Genomic DNA, 13,195 nt, shown 5'->3' with positions numbered 1-13,195 from the left:
GACAACCACTATTGCAACACTCCACTATTCTTGGCTTTATGGCAGAGTGGCCAGATAACACATGAAACTCCATTTGTAGTTAGCCAAAAGCACACCTAAAGGACTCTCAGACTATGAGAAACAAGATTCTCTGGTCTCATAAAACCAAAATTGAACTGTTTGGCCTCATGCATGAGGATCACATCTGGAAGAAGCAAGGCACTGTGCATCACCTGCATAATACCATTCCAATGGTGACTAGTGCTTGCGGCAGTATCATGTGGTGGGGTTGTTTTTCAGTGACAGGGACTTGGAGACTAGTCAGGGTTGAGGGAAAGCTGAAGGGAGTAAAGTACTGTACAGAGATATCCTTAATGAAAACCTGTTTCAGAGCACTCTAAACCTAAGATTTTGCTGAAGGTTCACTTCCCAACAGGACAATGACCCTAAGCACAAAGCAAAGACAACAGGTGTGGCTTAGTGATAACTCTAGGAATGTCATTGCATTGCTCAGCCAGAGCTTGGTCTTGAACTCAATCAAACATCTCTGGAGAGGCATGAAAACAGCTAACCACCGATGGTCTCCATCCAACCGGGTAGAGCTTGAGAGGAAATACAGACAACTATGCCAGAAAATCCCCAAATCCAGGTGTGTAAACCTTGTCTTATCATACTCAAGAAGACTCCAGGCTGCTTCAACTAAGAACTGAGTAAACAGTCTGAATGCTTCTGTCAATACAATCTTCAAGTTTTTTATTATTAATAAATTTGCCAAAATGTCCAAAATCTTATTTTCACTTTATCATTCTGGGTTAGGATAGTGCTGCTACCTCGTAGAAAGGAAACCAGGATTTGCATCCTGGGTCCTCTCTGCATGGAGTTTGTACGTTCTTCCTGTGTCTGCATGGGTTTTCTCTGGGTGCTCTGGTTTTATCTCACTGTCTAAAGACATGCAGGTTAGGTGAACTGGCAATACTAAGTTGGCCCTAGGGTGTGCTTGGTGTGTGTGTGTGTGTGTGTGTTTTCCCTGTGATGGAATGACGCCCTGTCCAGGGTTTGTTTCTGTCTTGTGTCCTATACTAACTGGGATAGGCTCCAGCAATCCAAAGCAATTGGGTTAGAAAATTATATGACATTCTGGGTTACTGTTGCTTATTGAGGGAAACGATTAATTTAAATGATTTTATTATAAGACTGAAACATAACAAAATGTGTAAAAAGTAAATGGTGATAAATAGAAAGTTAGCAAACCAAAAAAGTTAGGAATTGGATATAAATTGTTCTGCCATAGCTATGATATAAAAGAAATAGAGTAAGAATACTTCTGCATCCTGAACTGAAGGAGGAAATTGTAGAAGTCAACAGAAGGCCTGATTGAGTTATAAAAATCAAAGCTTTATGGAATAAAGTACCCTGCTTATGACCATTCTTATGAACTCCAAGACTGTTGTAGTGAATGGGAAAAGGAAAGGTTTTAGGAAACATTAAAAGTTTTGTAATTTACACACTGAATACAGTCTGTTTAAAAAAATAGAACACTGATGTATTGTAAAAAAAGGTTTTGTCACTTACATTTACATACATTTATATTTACACTTGTACAAGTAAATTATGTTGTCATGCTATGCGGCTAACCAGCTCAAGCTACAGTTGTACTAAAATATTTTAAATTACTCGGATGAAAAATCATTTCCAACTGTCATGTGCATTATTGTACACCATCAGTAAAAGGAGGGCATATTCTTGTTACATTTAAAAGCCAAAAACCTTTAGAAACATCAGACACTTACCTATGTACTCCATTTAACACTATACTCCATTTAACTCTGCCTGTACCTCAGTGCTTTAGGAGTTGTCAATACAAATGTCAAGAAAGCCCAACAACACCTCTGCTTCCTCAGGAGACTGAGTAAAGCCCGGATGTCCCCCACAACCCTGTGCAGATTCTACAGGTGTACTGTGGAATCCATCCTAACAGGATGCATTACATCCTGGTACAGCAACTGCTCAGTTCAGGACTGCAGAGCTCTGCAGCTTGTGATGAACAAAGCACAGCAGATCACGGGCACACAGCTCCCTGCAATCCACACTACACGCTGTCTCAGGAAAGTGAATCGTATCAGGTGGGACCGCAGCCACCCTGCACTGTCACTTTTCACCCTCCTCCCATCGGGGAAGCGACTAAAGTCCATTCAGACGCGCACCTCCAGGTTCAGAAATAGTTTCTACCCAACTGCAATCAGACTCATGAACAATCAGTAACCTTGTGTCACCTTCAATACTACCTGCACATATACTTCTGCCACTGTCTCTATTTATTCGTAGGATTCTGGTTTTATTTATTTACTTGTTTATATTCATTTATTTATTGTGTGTGGGTTTTTTTGTCTATGTTCACTGTCTGCAGGGACACATACAAGCAAGGATTTCATTGTACATGGTACTTGTACACATGACAATAAAGAATTGAAATTGAAATTGTACAGTAATTGTTACACTGAAATATACTAAAAAAGATTTGATTCTAATTTTGTGGGGCTAAGGCAACAACTTCACAGATCTCTCCAAGTTATTACCAGCCCTAGATTTGCTTTTGTGCTTAGCTGGAAAACTAATCTGCTTAATAAAGTTAGAAAAATGAACAGGAGTATAGTCTGTCTGGATGTGATAAGAATACTCCCATCAGACTGTCATCAATCCCATACCACTCTAACCAGCTTCGAGATGAGTGAACAGAGCGATGAGAGGTGGCTATTGCAAGGTTCATTGTATTGCTCACTGCTGTCTTTGCTTTCATCGACCATTTTGGGATGGGGAAAGTGTGGAAAGTATGAAATCTTATTTCCACAGGAAGGTAATTCATATGAAATGATGCCTCTTATTTTTAAGAATTTTATATTTTTATTCCCCATAATTCCAACCATGAAACTCTTCATCCCATTTTTTCACCCTATGGCCCTGACTTCCCACCAAAGTTAGGAGGATTACTCCTGTTCTGGTAACCCTGGTCAGACATCTCCTACAACCCAAGTCTTAACCATAATGTAGCAGGCGGAGCTCCGGAGGTCTGCACCCAGACACTGTTGGCGTCCATTGCAGTCAACTCCACTTATTTTGAGCTCCCGGATCCTTTCTAAAGAGTGGAGGCTCCGGGTTACAGAGATACATCTTTGGATGAAGTGGGTGCTACTGTATAATGAACGGGTAAATTGAAATTACACTTATTGCTGTTCTCGTCCAGCAGATGGCACCAATAAATTACAGTGTGAAGTTCGTCAGTGACAAGTCTTGCGACAAATCGACTTACGGCTCTGTTACTTTCTCAAAGCGATTTGGAAGCGAAACATTTCTACACGGTATGAATTGTTTATGTCTGAAGCTTTTTAAGCCTTGCGTTAAAGTGTAATGCTGGTTTCCATGCTTTCTATCTTATTGCGTAACAAGTCATTTACGGTTTAGAGCCACTGCATTTATTTTAATGAGTTTATCAATTGTGCAGTGCAATCCAATATTAGGGGTTAATATGCTAGATTTATTTTCGGTATATTTAATCAATGAGAAAACAAGGAGGGCAGTATTATAGGAGGGCTCAGGTGAGACGTTGATAATTGTGTTATTAACTTGGCAGAATTCTGTTACTAAATGGGATTTTTTTTCTCGGTCGTTTTGTAAACCATTTTCGCACAAAGTATTCAAGACACCTTCAAAAACGGCTTCGTTTTAATTAAACATAGGATAGGACATTAGCAGTTATGTAAAATGTATGTTGGCTAAAATACCTTTGTGTAGTGTCATTAGCCACGAACATCTTATTGAACCACGTTGAATAAAAATGCTTTCGTTCATTTCCTGAAATGGCTTAATGCAGTCAGAGGATTGGTGGGACGGGAGGAACTTCCAGCACAAGGCAGAACTGTCTTCTTACACATAACGCCTGTTTATAGTCACCAGTTAAATAAATAATCCACACACGCATGGAGAGATCAGGCATAGTCTGATCAACTACTCTGCATCACAAGTAGACACTTAACCGTCCTTCTACCCAGCTATAATGAGCAGCTTATATTTGTTAAATTCCATTGAGTTAATCAGCTAATGACTCAATCCATGTGAAGCCCACAAAGGCCTTCCGACTAAACATCATCGGTTTGTTTCATAGTTGCTGAAAACAATGTAATTTTTCCAGTAAGTTGTATGTAAAATCTAAGGCGTGTATTTTCATTAGTTTCTGAACTATGGAGGTTTTTATGGGGAGTGTGGCAGTAACTTGATTAAATAACATGCTACTAAAAAAAGTAATGTTTCATAAGTCATAAATTTTGAACCGTTAATGGTTGATGCATTACGTTTTCAGGGCTTATTCATTAGATGTCAGGGATTTCAGGTATTACTTGTAGTATTAGATGTTTTTAACCTCTAAAATAGTTGGTCCACTGTTTCACTAAACCATCAAATGTTTCAAATTTTGATGGGTATTACTCATTATCTGAAAGAAATCAAACTTTCTGATTTTTGAGGCCTTAAAAATAGAAAAAAAAATTCACGCTATTATTTTAAACAAGTTTATAAAGCTAAGGCAAAAATATGGGATTTCAAGGAGGATTTAAAAGTTACCAAAGATGGTGCTGACCTAATATAAAATTGTAGACTATTCCAAAGCTTTGGGGCAGGTACTGCAAAAGCACAGTCCCATCTAAGCTTAAGTCTAGATCTCAGCAAAACCAATAACTTCTGGTCAGAGGACTTTAGTGATCATGATGGAGAGTAAGGGTGCAATAATTCATTAAGGTAGAAGGGGGCTAAAACATTCAGGAACTTTAAAACAGTAAAATTTTAAACTCAATCCTGTAATGAACAGAAACCTAATGAAGAGAAGCTAAGACTAGTGATTCTGTTTTTGTGTGCTTGTTAGAAGCCTGGCAGCAGCATTCTGGACTAGGTGTAGATGAGCAAGAGATGGCTGATTATCTGCAAAGTATGATGAGATGTAATAGTCAAGTTGAGAAGAGAAAGAGTGCATGAATTAGTTTTTCAAAATCATGTACAGAAAGAAAATTTCCCCTTGGGCATCAATGAAGTATCGATCTATCTATCGGGTTGAACTTAGTCAGTACCATGAGCTGATAGAAACAGACTTTAACAATGGAGTTTATTTATCAAAAATCCCACCCAGAGTTTTGCAAAGGGTTTACAGTAGGTTATCAAAAGGGCCAAGATTAGTTTCTGCAGCACAAGTAAGATATGAAGGTCCAAAACATACAGTCTCTATTTTTTCTCATTCCAATAAAGGTTTAAGAGAATTTGTTTTGCTCTGTTTTGGTAGACAAGATATCTGTTTATCATCTGTGTAGCAATGGAAACAAATATTGTGTTTTTTAAAAATGGATCCTAAGGACAACATGTACATTGAAAAAAGAACAAGACTTAGAATATATCCTTGAGGGACCCCACAGGTGATAGGTGCCGAGAATGAGGAGAATTTTCCTAGGGCTACTGAAAAGTAACTGTGAGGTATGACTTGAACCATTTCAAAACAGTTCCTTGTATACCCACATACTGCTCAAGATGGTCAATAGGGATATCATGATTAACTGTATCGAATGCTGCAGTTAGAGCTAAAAGCAACAAGAGAGCAGTATCCCCAGAGTCACTTATTAATAAGAGATCATTTAGAACTCTTCAAAAGTGCTGAATCTATGCTGTGGTGTGTTTTAAAATCAGACTGAACAACTTAAAAAATGCCATTTTCATTTAAAAAGGTTTGTAGCTGTAGAAAGACAAACTTCTCCAGAGTTCGAAAAGTCTGTAAAATCCAGATTTGCTTTTTTTTTTTTTTTAATTTAAATTTTTAATTTTTCAGCCTGTTTACAAAAGTCTGGGACTGAACCAGTCTCAAGAAAACTATTTATGATGTTCAAAATGCTAGGCCCAACCACTTCAAAAACATCTGTAAGAAGACAAGTGGAACCAATATCTAGTGAACAGGTTGTGGGTTTAAGATAACTAATTACTTCTGCCAAAAAGGGAGAGATGCAGGCTCAAACTGATAAAAAGCTGCTGTACATGTAGGAGGGACAGATGGGTCATCAACAGAGGGTGTAATGTGGGATCTAATGTTAGCGATTTTATGAAAAAAAAAATTGGAGAAAATCTTCGCAGACTGTTGATATAATGTCAGGCCATGTATAGGTATATGACAGTTATCTAAAATATACTTTATTCTAGAAGATTTTACAGCTTTCTGATAATTAGACAAACTGTCCTTTCAAATATTTGAGGACACATGAAGGTTATATTTTTTCCATGTGCACTCTGCTACTCTGCTTGCTTACATGCCCGCCTCCGGGGATGAGTGACATCATTTAACCATGGTTCAGGTTTTGAGCGCTTAACTTTAAACGGAAGAGTAGAGTCTAAAATGTTTTAACAATTATCATTAAACAAAGTGACTAAACCCTCCGTGCTCATCTGAAGTGGGTGGTAGGGCCCCTATACACAGTATCCATAAAAGCTATGGAAAACTTGCTAGTAGTAGTGGAGTTTATTATGTGGGAACAGCGAGTCTCACTACAAATGTTGATTGTTTGGTAGGTAAGGAAGCCTCAGTTATAACAGGCATGTGATCAGAAAAACAACCATTGCTAGAGGCAGATAAACTATATGATAAAACAAGTTCCATTTTATGTCCATGCTCATGTGGTAGGCCTCTCACAGACCGAGCAAAATTAAAAGAATCAATGAGGTTTGAAAAGTCCTTAACCAAAGGTTTACTCAGGAGACCCACAAAGCACAAAAGATGTTTTTTTTTCAGTAATTGTCAAATATGTAACTGTGGACTAAGTAATTTATATGTTAAAGGTATCTAATGTTAAATAACAATCCCTGCAAATTTTGTGCTCTTAGCCTAGCATTAACAGTTCAAGAGTTATGACTTATGAAGCATGGCCATTTTTTAGTAGTACGTTTTTTGTTTTAGTAAATTTATGGCCACACTCCATTTTTAAAACCTAATGAACATTCAAGCCAAAAGTTTGTGCTATAGTTATTGGGTACACTTACTATATTATTTTCAGCAAGTATAAAGCAATTTGCAGTTTTGATTTGACACAGATTGACTCTAATCTAAAAGAGCTGTATTTTGTTTTGTAAGGATGACTCAATAGAGAAGTGTTTAGTGCTACTGTCTCAGAAAGCTAGCATAACATTTTGTGCTCAGGGATTTGCTTCTATTCCTTGTGTTCCCTTTACATCTGCAAAAAAGTGTTATTTAGAATGACTGCTTGTGTGGGAGAAACATAATTTTGCTTCTAGGAAAGTAACATGTCTTCAGCTAGTCAGCTTTAAAGTTAGGCTTTGATTTCATAAAGCATGAACTACACAAAATGACATGCAGAATCATCCATTATGGGACTTTCACAAAAATGCTAGATTTGTAGTTATTTAAATCTATAAGGTAATCACATTTTTCACACTCTTCTATTTAAGGATGTGAACCAGTGTGCCTTTGTGTGTACAGTACCAACTTTATAGTATCAGAGGCTAAACTGAAATGTTTTCATATAAATGTTTGACCTGGGGTGACAGCATTGATTTAGTATCAGGAACAACAGAAACCTGAGGAAACCACCAAAATGTCATGTGTGAGGCCTGCCATTAACTGCTATTGGTTAGTTCTCATCTTGCTGCCAGTGCTGCTAGGCCCCACAGCCATTATTTGGGCTAAGTGGGTATGAGAATGTTGTGTCCAGATTTGTTGTAGAAAATGAGATATGTTAGCAAATGTTGCTCTTCTTAGGAACAATATATTTAGGGTTGTTTTAATGGACGGCTCTGTAGAATTATAGCTTTGGATTGGGAACTAAAAAAATTCTCCAGTCTTTTACTGCTTGCAACATTATGAGCTTCTTGACTGGATGCATCATAATATGGTCTGGTAACTTGACCACCCGGCATCTCAAATTACTGCAAAGGACATCCAGGACTGCATGTAAAACTTTTCCTCAGATGTCCCACAACTCCAGGATATCTGCTGTCGAAAGATGGCCAAATCGATTATCATGGATACTATTCAGCAAGCTTATGCCATTTTCACACTTCTTCTCTCTGGGAAATACTATCTGAGCATCATCATCCACACATCTTTCCTTAGAGACAGCTTCTTCCTAAAGGAACATTGAACTGAAGATTTCCACTCTCCTCTTGAGCTGTTTCAAATGATATTACATTATACTATTATCTGTTACAGTGGGAATTATTGCCATTTGTTTTCACTGCCAACAGCAATTTCTAATAAATATTTTAAATAGGCAAACTGTCATTTGGCACTTTCTATTTCATAACCTAAATTCTACATATATGGTAACTTTTCTGTTGTAAGTTACATTACTGTAATATCGTGTTTGTCTTGTACTTTTGTATGGTCATGTCTTTGTACTGTTTATCTTTGTTTGATTGTATTTCAGTGTTCACCTCACAACTTCCCACTCCATCCCATTTTTGCTGTTGAAAGAAGAGAGTACTGTGGCTCAAAAAATTCATAGTATTTAGAATACATATGACAAGTAATTTGAATCAGCATGCAACAAGACTGGTGCTTTGGTATAAAGCTTAGAAAAAAGAGGTTAACTTTTTTATATCTTTTTCTGTAGGTGAAACTCTGTGGAAAGATGTAATTGGACTATATTTCAGTCATACACTAACTTAAATTACATTATTAAAATGGCTGAAGATCAAGCAGATCATTTAGCAAGAGCAAGCACAACACTAGATGGAGTTTCTGGCCTGAAAGACATTCTCATTCCCAGTAGAGTACAGTCAACTGATCAAGAGTTCCTTATAATGCCTTCAAGTGAGGCTGACACATCTAGCCTTTGTGGATTGTGCATCGCTAATCCTGGACATTACACCTGTCCACGCTGCAATATTCGTTTCTGTTCTTTAGAATGTTATCGTGGAGATAACCATGGAGCATGTTCCGAAGAGTTCTATAAAGAGTCTATCTTTGAGCACTTGAAATTGGAACAAGCAAGTGAGGAAGGAAAGCGACGGATGGAGGAAATCCTTTTGCGAACACATCAGATGGAAAATAGTGAAGAATCAGAGCAGTTTGAAGATGGCTTGCAGACAGAAGGGTTGTCAGAGAGGCTGGCAGAGTTAGACTTGGATAAAATGTCAGAAGATGAGATTTGGGATCATCTTAGTGAAGGAGATAAGAGAAAGTTTAATGATCTCCTAAGTAATGGAAAAATAGGAATAATGGTGAAGCAGTGGGTGCCATGGTGGGAAAAGCACGAGACAAGATTAGTGGAAGAAATAGAGGGAAACATGGAGGCAGAAGACATAAGAGTGATTGGTCTTTCTAAGAATGAAGTGAAGAAAGTGGCCTGTTTGTCAAAGCAAAATGAAAAAAGTGAGCCTGAAATTACAGAAATGAGAGCTAACTTAACTAATAGGAAGAAAACTTCTGTCCCACACATATACACTAATATCCTTCCTCTCAACACATTGAATCGTAGCCCATCTCATCTTGTCAGGTACAACCTTGTCAATGCTTTGTATTCTTACACATTTTGTCTGCAGCTTTACAATGGGGACATATCGGAGAACTTCATAAAGCTGGAGTTCACCCAGGCTTTATTGAACATTTCACAAGCCCTGGGCTCAGCCAGGGTCTTTGGCTCCATAGAAGAAGCCCTGCATGCAGGTGTAGATTCAGTACGGACTAGTCCTCTGTATGACAAGGATGATCCCCATGCTGCACTACGTGCCGTATTAGCTGTAGCCCATGTACTTGTGGGAGAAAATCGATCCCAGGTTAGCAGGTACACGCTGGCTTCTCTGTCACAGATGCGAAGAGTCTTGGGTTATGTGCGGAAAACAGACCCACAATTATCAGAGGAGGAAAAGAAAAAATATTTCAGGGCCCAGAAAAAGATAGAATTTTTGATGGCCTGGGTGTGTGAGAATGAGAATATGTTAATCACCCTTGCCCTCAAGGTGCAGTCAAAGTACAAGACCTTCATGCGTGAGCAAATTGAAATTAAAGCTGGTGAACTGAAACTGGAAAAGACCCAGGGACAACGGGCATTGTCCAACAAAGTAGCTCTCATTGAGGAGCTGAACTGATGTGCTGGAAGTACGAGAAGAGTGGTTTATGAAAGTACTCATTTTATTGACTTTCACAGGTAATCCAATATGCAGGTATTATTGTAGTGACTAAAAATGTTGTGTTTAAAAAAGGAAGGTATCCAATAAAAAAACTAATTTAGAATGCCAGTTATCTATAGTGTATTTTGTTACAGGAAGAAGGAATACTAGAATTTTGTTTTCTATGGTATAGTGTGTGAAGTGAATATATGCATCACATACTTTTAAACCCTCTTCATCTAATTCTGTGTCACAGAAGTCTTGAGCATGTTCTGGTAGCATTTGGGGCAAGTTGGGAAAAAGCCCTCAATGAGGAGCCAGACCATTGTAAAATCTGTTAATTTGGGATGTTATGCTAAAACGATATTGTTATGGAAATTCTACCTACCTGTTTATTTCTAACACAGTTAACTGGCAAATTTGTACCTAATGTGAGTTAGAATAATTATTTGCTTTAGAAAAAACATATATAGTAACAGTTAAAATTGAAGTAGAAAACGTAATAACATAATAAGGCACTCCCATTCTGTATACACAAAAATAATTTACATGTAAAATGAGCTGGCATTTGAAGGCTCCCAGAAAACGTTTTCGAATTCTTTGGATTTATGTGGATTTCTACATTAACTACTCATAAAATTGCACTCTGATCTTCAAATAAGCCACAGTCATAGACAAACCCGGCTTACTTAAACACAAACATTGTTTTAACATTCACATTCAGGCTGAGAAAAGTACACGAACAGCTGTAGTAACCAACAGAACCACCTTTAGCAGCAATAACCATACTTCGTGTTGGTGTGTGGTTAGTTTTTTTTCTCCTAACATAGCATTGTGCATTTCTGTCAAACTTTGCACATTTGTCCATAGAACATTATCCAAGAAATGGTGTTAATGATTCAGGGTGTTTTGTAAACTTTATAAATTAAGCATGTGGTTTCTTCTGTGGTGTCCTTACATAGCCACCATTCTTGTTCATTTCTTTTTCATTTGTATGAACAGATACTTTCCTTGGCTGTTTACCTTAAAATTCTGTTTTACCTCCCTCAGCATTACACTCTGTGTTACTGCCATAGTCTTTGCAGGGTGGCCATTCCAAGGGAGAGTAGCAACAAACCGTTCTGAATTACTTACCTTTGCATTTGCCTTACTGTGGATTGATTAGCACCCAGATTCCGAGAAATGCTTTTTACATTTTTTTCATCTTTATATATCTGTACAATTCTTCTAAGATTCTCTGATATTCCTTTTAATCACAACATGGTTGACGATACAGATAATATTTTATTTTGTTGTTGAGTGAGGTGAATAAAGCCTGCATTTAAATGTATTTCATATAGTGAGTACTTTTTGACCATATTGATATTTCTTTTTTACTTTGTTAAAATGGATCACAAATAAACACTTAAATCCTTGGTGAAATTTTCTTAATTCAGACTCCATTTCTTAACTCAATGAAATGTGGTAACAGGGTCATCAATATTTTGTATTCTACTGAGTAACTTGTCAACCTACAGGCAAATTACATGTTTATTTGAAAGTGATGTTCTTCAGTTTCATGAAAGTTTTTTTTTTTTTTGCAGTCTTTACTCAACATTTAGCGTAACTAACATGCATACAGTCAGTTTTTATGAGGTAGTTCAGTCTAACTACTTTCACAGACTCTCTTAGGTTTCTGTCCATTAAATCTAATCTTGTAGTAACAGTGCTGCATTTAAGATTTCATTTCAGTATATACACTTTTCAGTGTGATGTTTGGTGAATTGACATATGTTTTTCTGCTGCAGTTGTAATATAAATCTTACAGGTCGGAGGCCCATATGCTCCCACCATTTAGGTAAATTTGATACACTGTTCATTGTGGATTTTTTGACATTAAAAATGAACACACTGAAATAACAATGTTGAGTTTGTAAACAGATATAAACTCATGAGTCAGAGCGCCTCATTAGCAAAATACCTGAACAAAAAGTTTTATCTACGTAGTCATCTTGCTGATCACTGATTGGCTGTGTGCATCATGTGGGAAAAATGGTTTTGACTCAGGAATACTGTATAGTGTTCTATTTTTTAAGATTGCTTTGTCTCAGTCAAAAGAGGATTTACAACTAATGATCATCATTGTGTATTCATGGTATCTGAGTGTAAAAAACACTGTTTTTTTTTGGCATATAAATAACACAGTATGGACTTTTGTGAGTTGAAGTATTAGTTTACACATGTACTGTATAGAGGGATATGTTTTTAGGAGGAAAAAGAACTGCTTTATGTTTAGCTTAAATATTAACCGTTAAGTAGTCAATGATTCTCTGGTAATTGTTTTTTTTTTCACAGAGCTTGTCTTATCTTCTGACTGAAAGCCAACCTCCCCAGGCCCTCCTGATGATAAACTTGTGTTTTCAGTGGCCTTCTCTACTTTAAAACGGCTAATTAAAATATACCCATATTAAAAGAATAAGCTTGGTATATTTGTAATATGCCCCCATTGCTTACATAAACAAACACTTTTTTTTCCATTTCATCATTGCATTTCTTTGGAAAATTATGATATTGTACACAATTAATAGTACTGTACTGTATATAAACTGCTCAAAAAAATTAAAGGAACACTTTGAAAACACATCAGATCTCAATGGGAAAAAGTTTATTGCAGCAACTCAAAATTGTATGCAGCACTTTGTATGGCCCCTGTGTTCTTGTATACATGTCTGACAACATCGGTGCATGCTTCTAATGAGATGACAGATGGTGTTGGGGGATCTCCTCCTGGACCAGGGCATCACTGAGTTCCTGGACAGTCTGAGGTGCAACCTGGTGGCATTGGATGGACCAAAACATAATGTCCCAGAGGTGTTCTATTGGATTTAGGTCAGGAAAGTGTGGTGGCCAGTCAATGGTGTCAATTCCTTCATCCTCCAGGAACTGCCTGCATACTCTCACCACATGAGGCCAGGAATTGTTGTGCACCAGGAGCCACTGTACCAGCATAGGGTCTGACAATGGGTCCAAGGATTTTATCCTGATACCTAATGGCAGCCAAGGTGCCTTTGTCAAGCCTGTAGCGGTCTGT

At 37.5% G+C, this 13,195-nt stretch overlaps 1 protein-coding gene across 2 annotated transcripts; it reads left to right on the top strand.

Moving 5' to 3' along the window:
• The first annotated feature begins 3,242 nt into the window (after positions 1-3,242).
• On the top strand, positions 3,243-12,710 carry znhit2 (zinc finger, HIT-type containing 2). 2 transcript variants are annotated; one of them, XR_005635590.1, is made up of 3 exons: positions 3,243-3,335; positions 8,628-10,163; positions 12,460-12,710. XR_005635590.1 is itself a non-coding variant. In XM_039769337.1 (2 exons), exon 2 carries the CDS (start codon positions 8,698-8,700, stop codon positions 10,102-10,104), a length of 1,407 nt encoding a protein of 468 aa, XP_039625271.1. In that variant the 5' UTR covers positions 3,243-3,335; positions 8,628-8,697; the 3' UTR covers positions 10,105-11,547. The 2 variants fall into 2 exon arrangements, 1 of the variants encoding a protein (XP_039625271.1); XM_039769337.1 differs by lacking the exon at positions 12,460-12,710 and having other exon boundaries at positions 8,628-11,547.
• Positions 12,711-13,195: the final 485 nt, after the last annotated feature.

Source organism: Polypterus senegalus, chromosome 11 (assembly GCF_016835505.1).
Source record: "Polypterus senegalus isolate Bchr_013 chromosome 11, ASM1683550v1, whole genome shotgun sequence".
NCBI lineage: Eukaryota > Metazoa > Chordata > Cladistia > Polypteriformes > Polypteridae > Polypterus > Polypterus senegalus.
The sequence above is the reverse complement of the archived record's forward strand: the minus strand, read 5'-3'. Positions and strand labels throughout refer to the sequence as shown.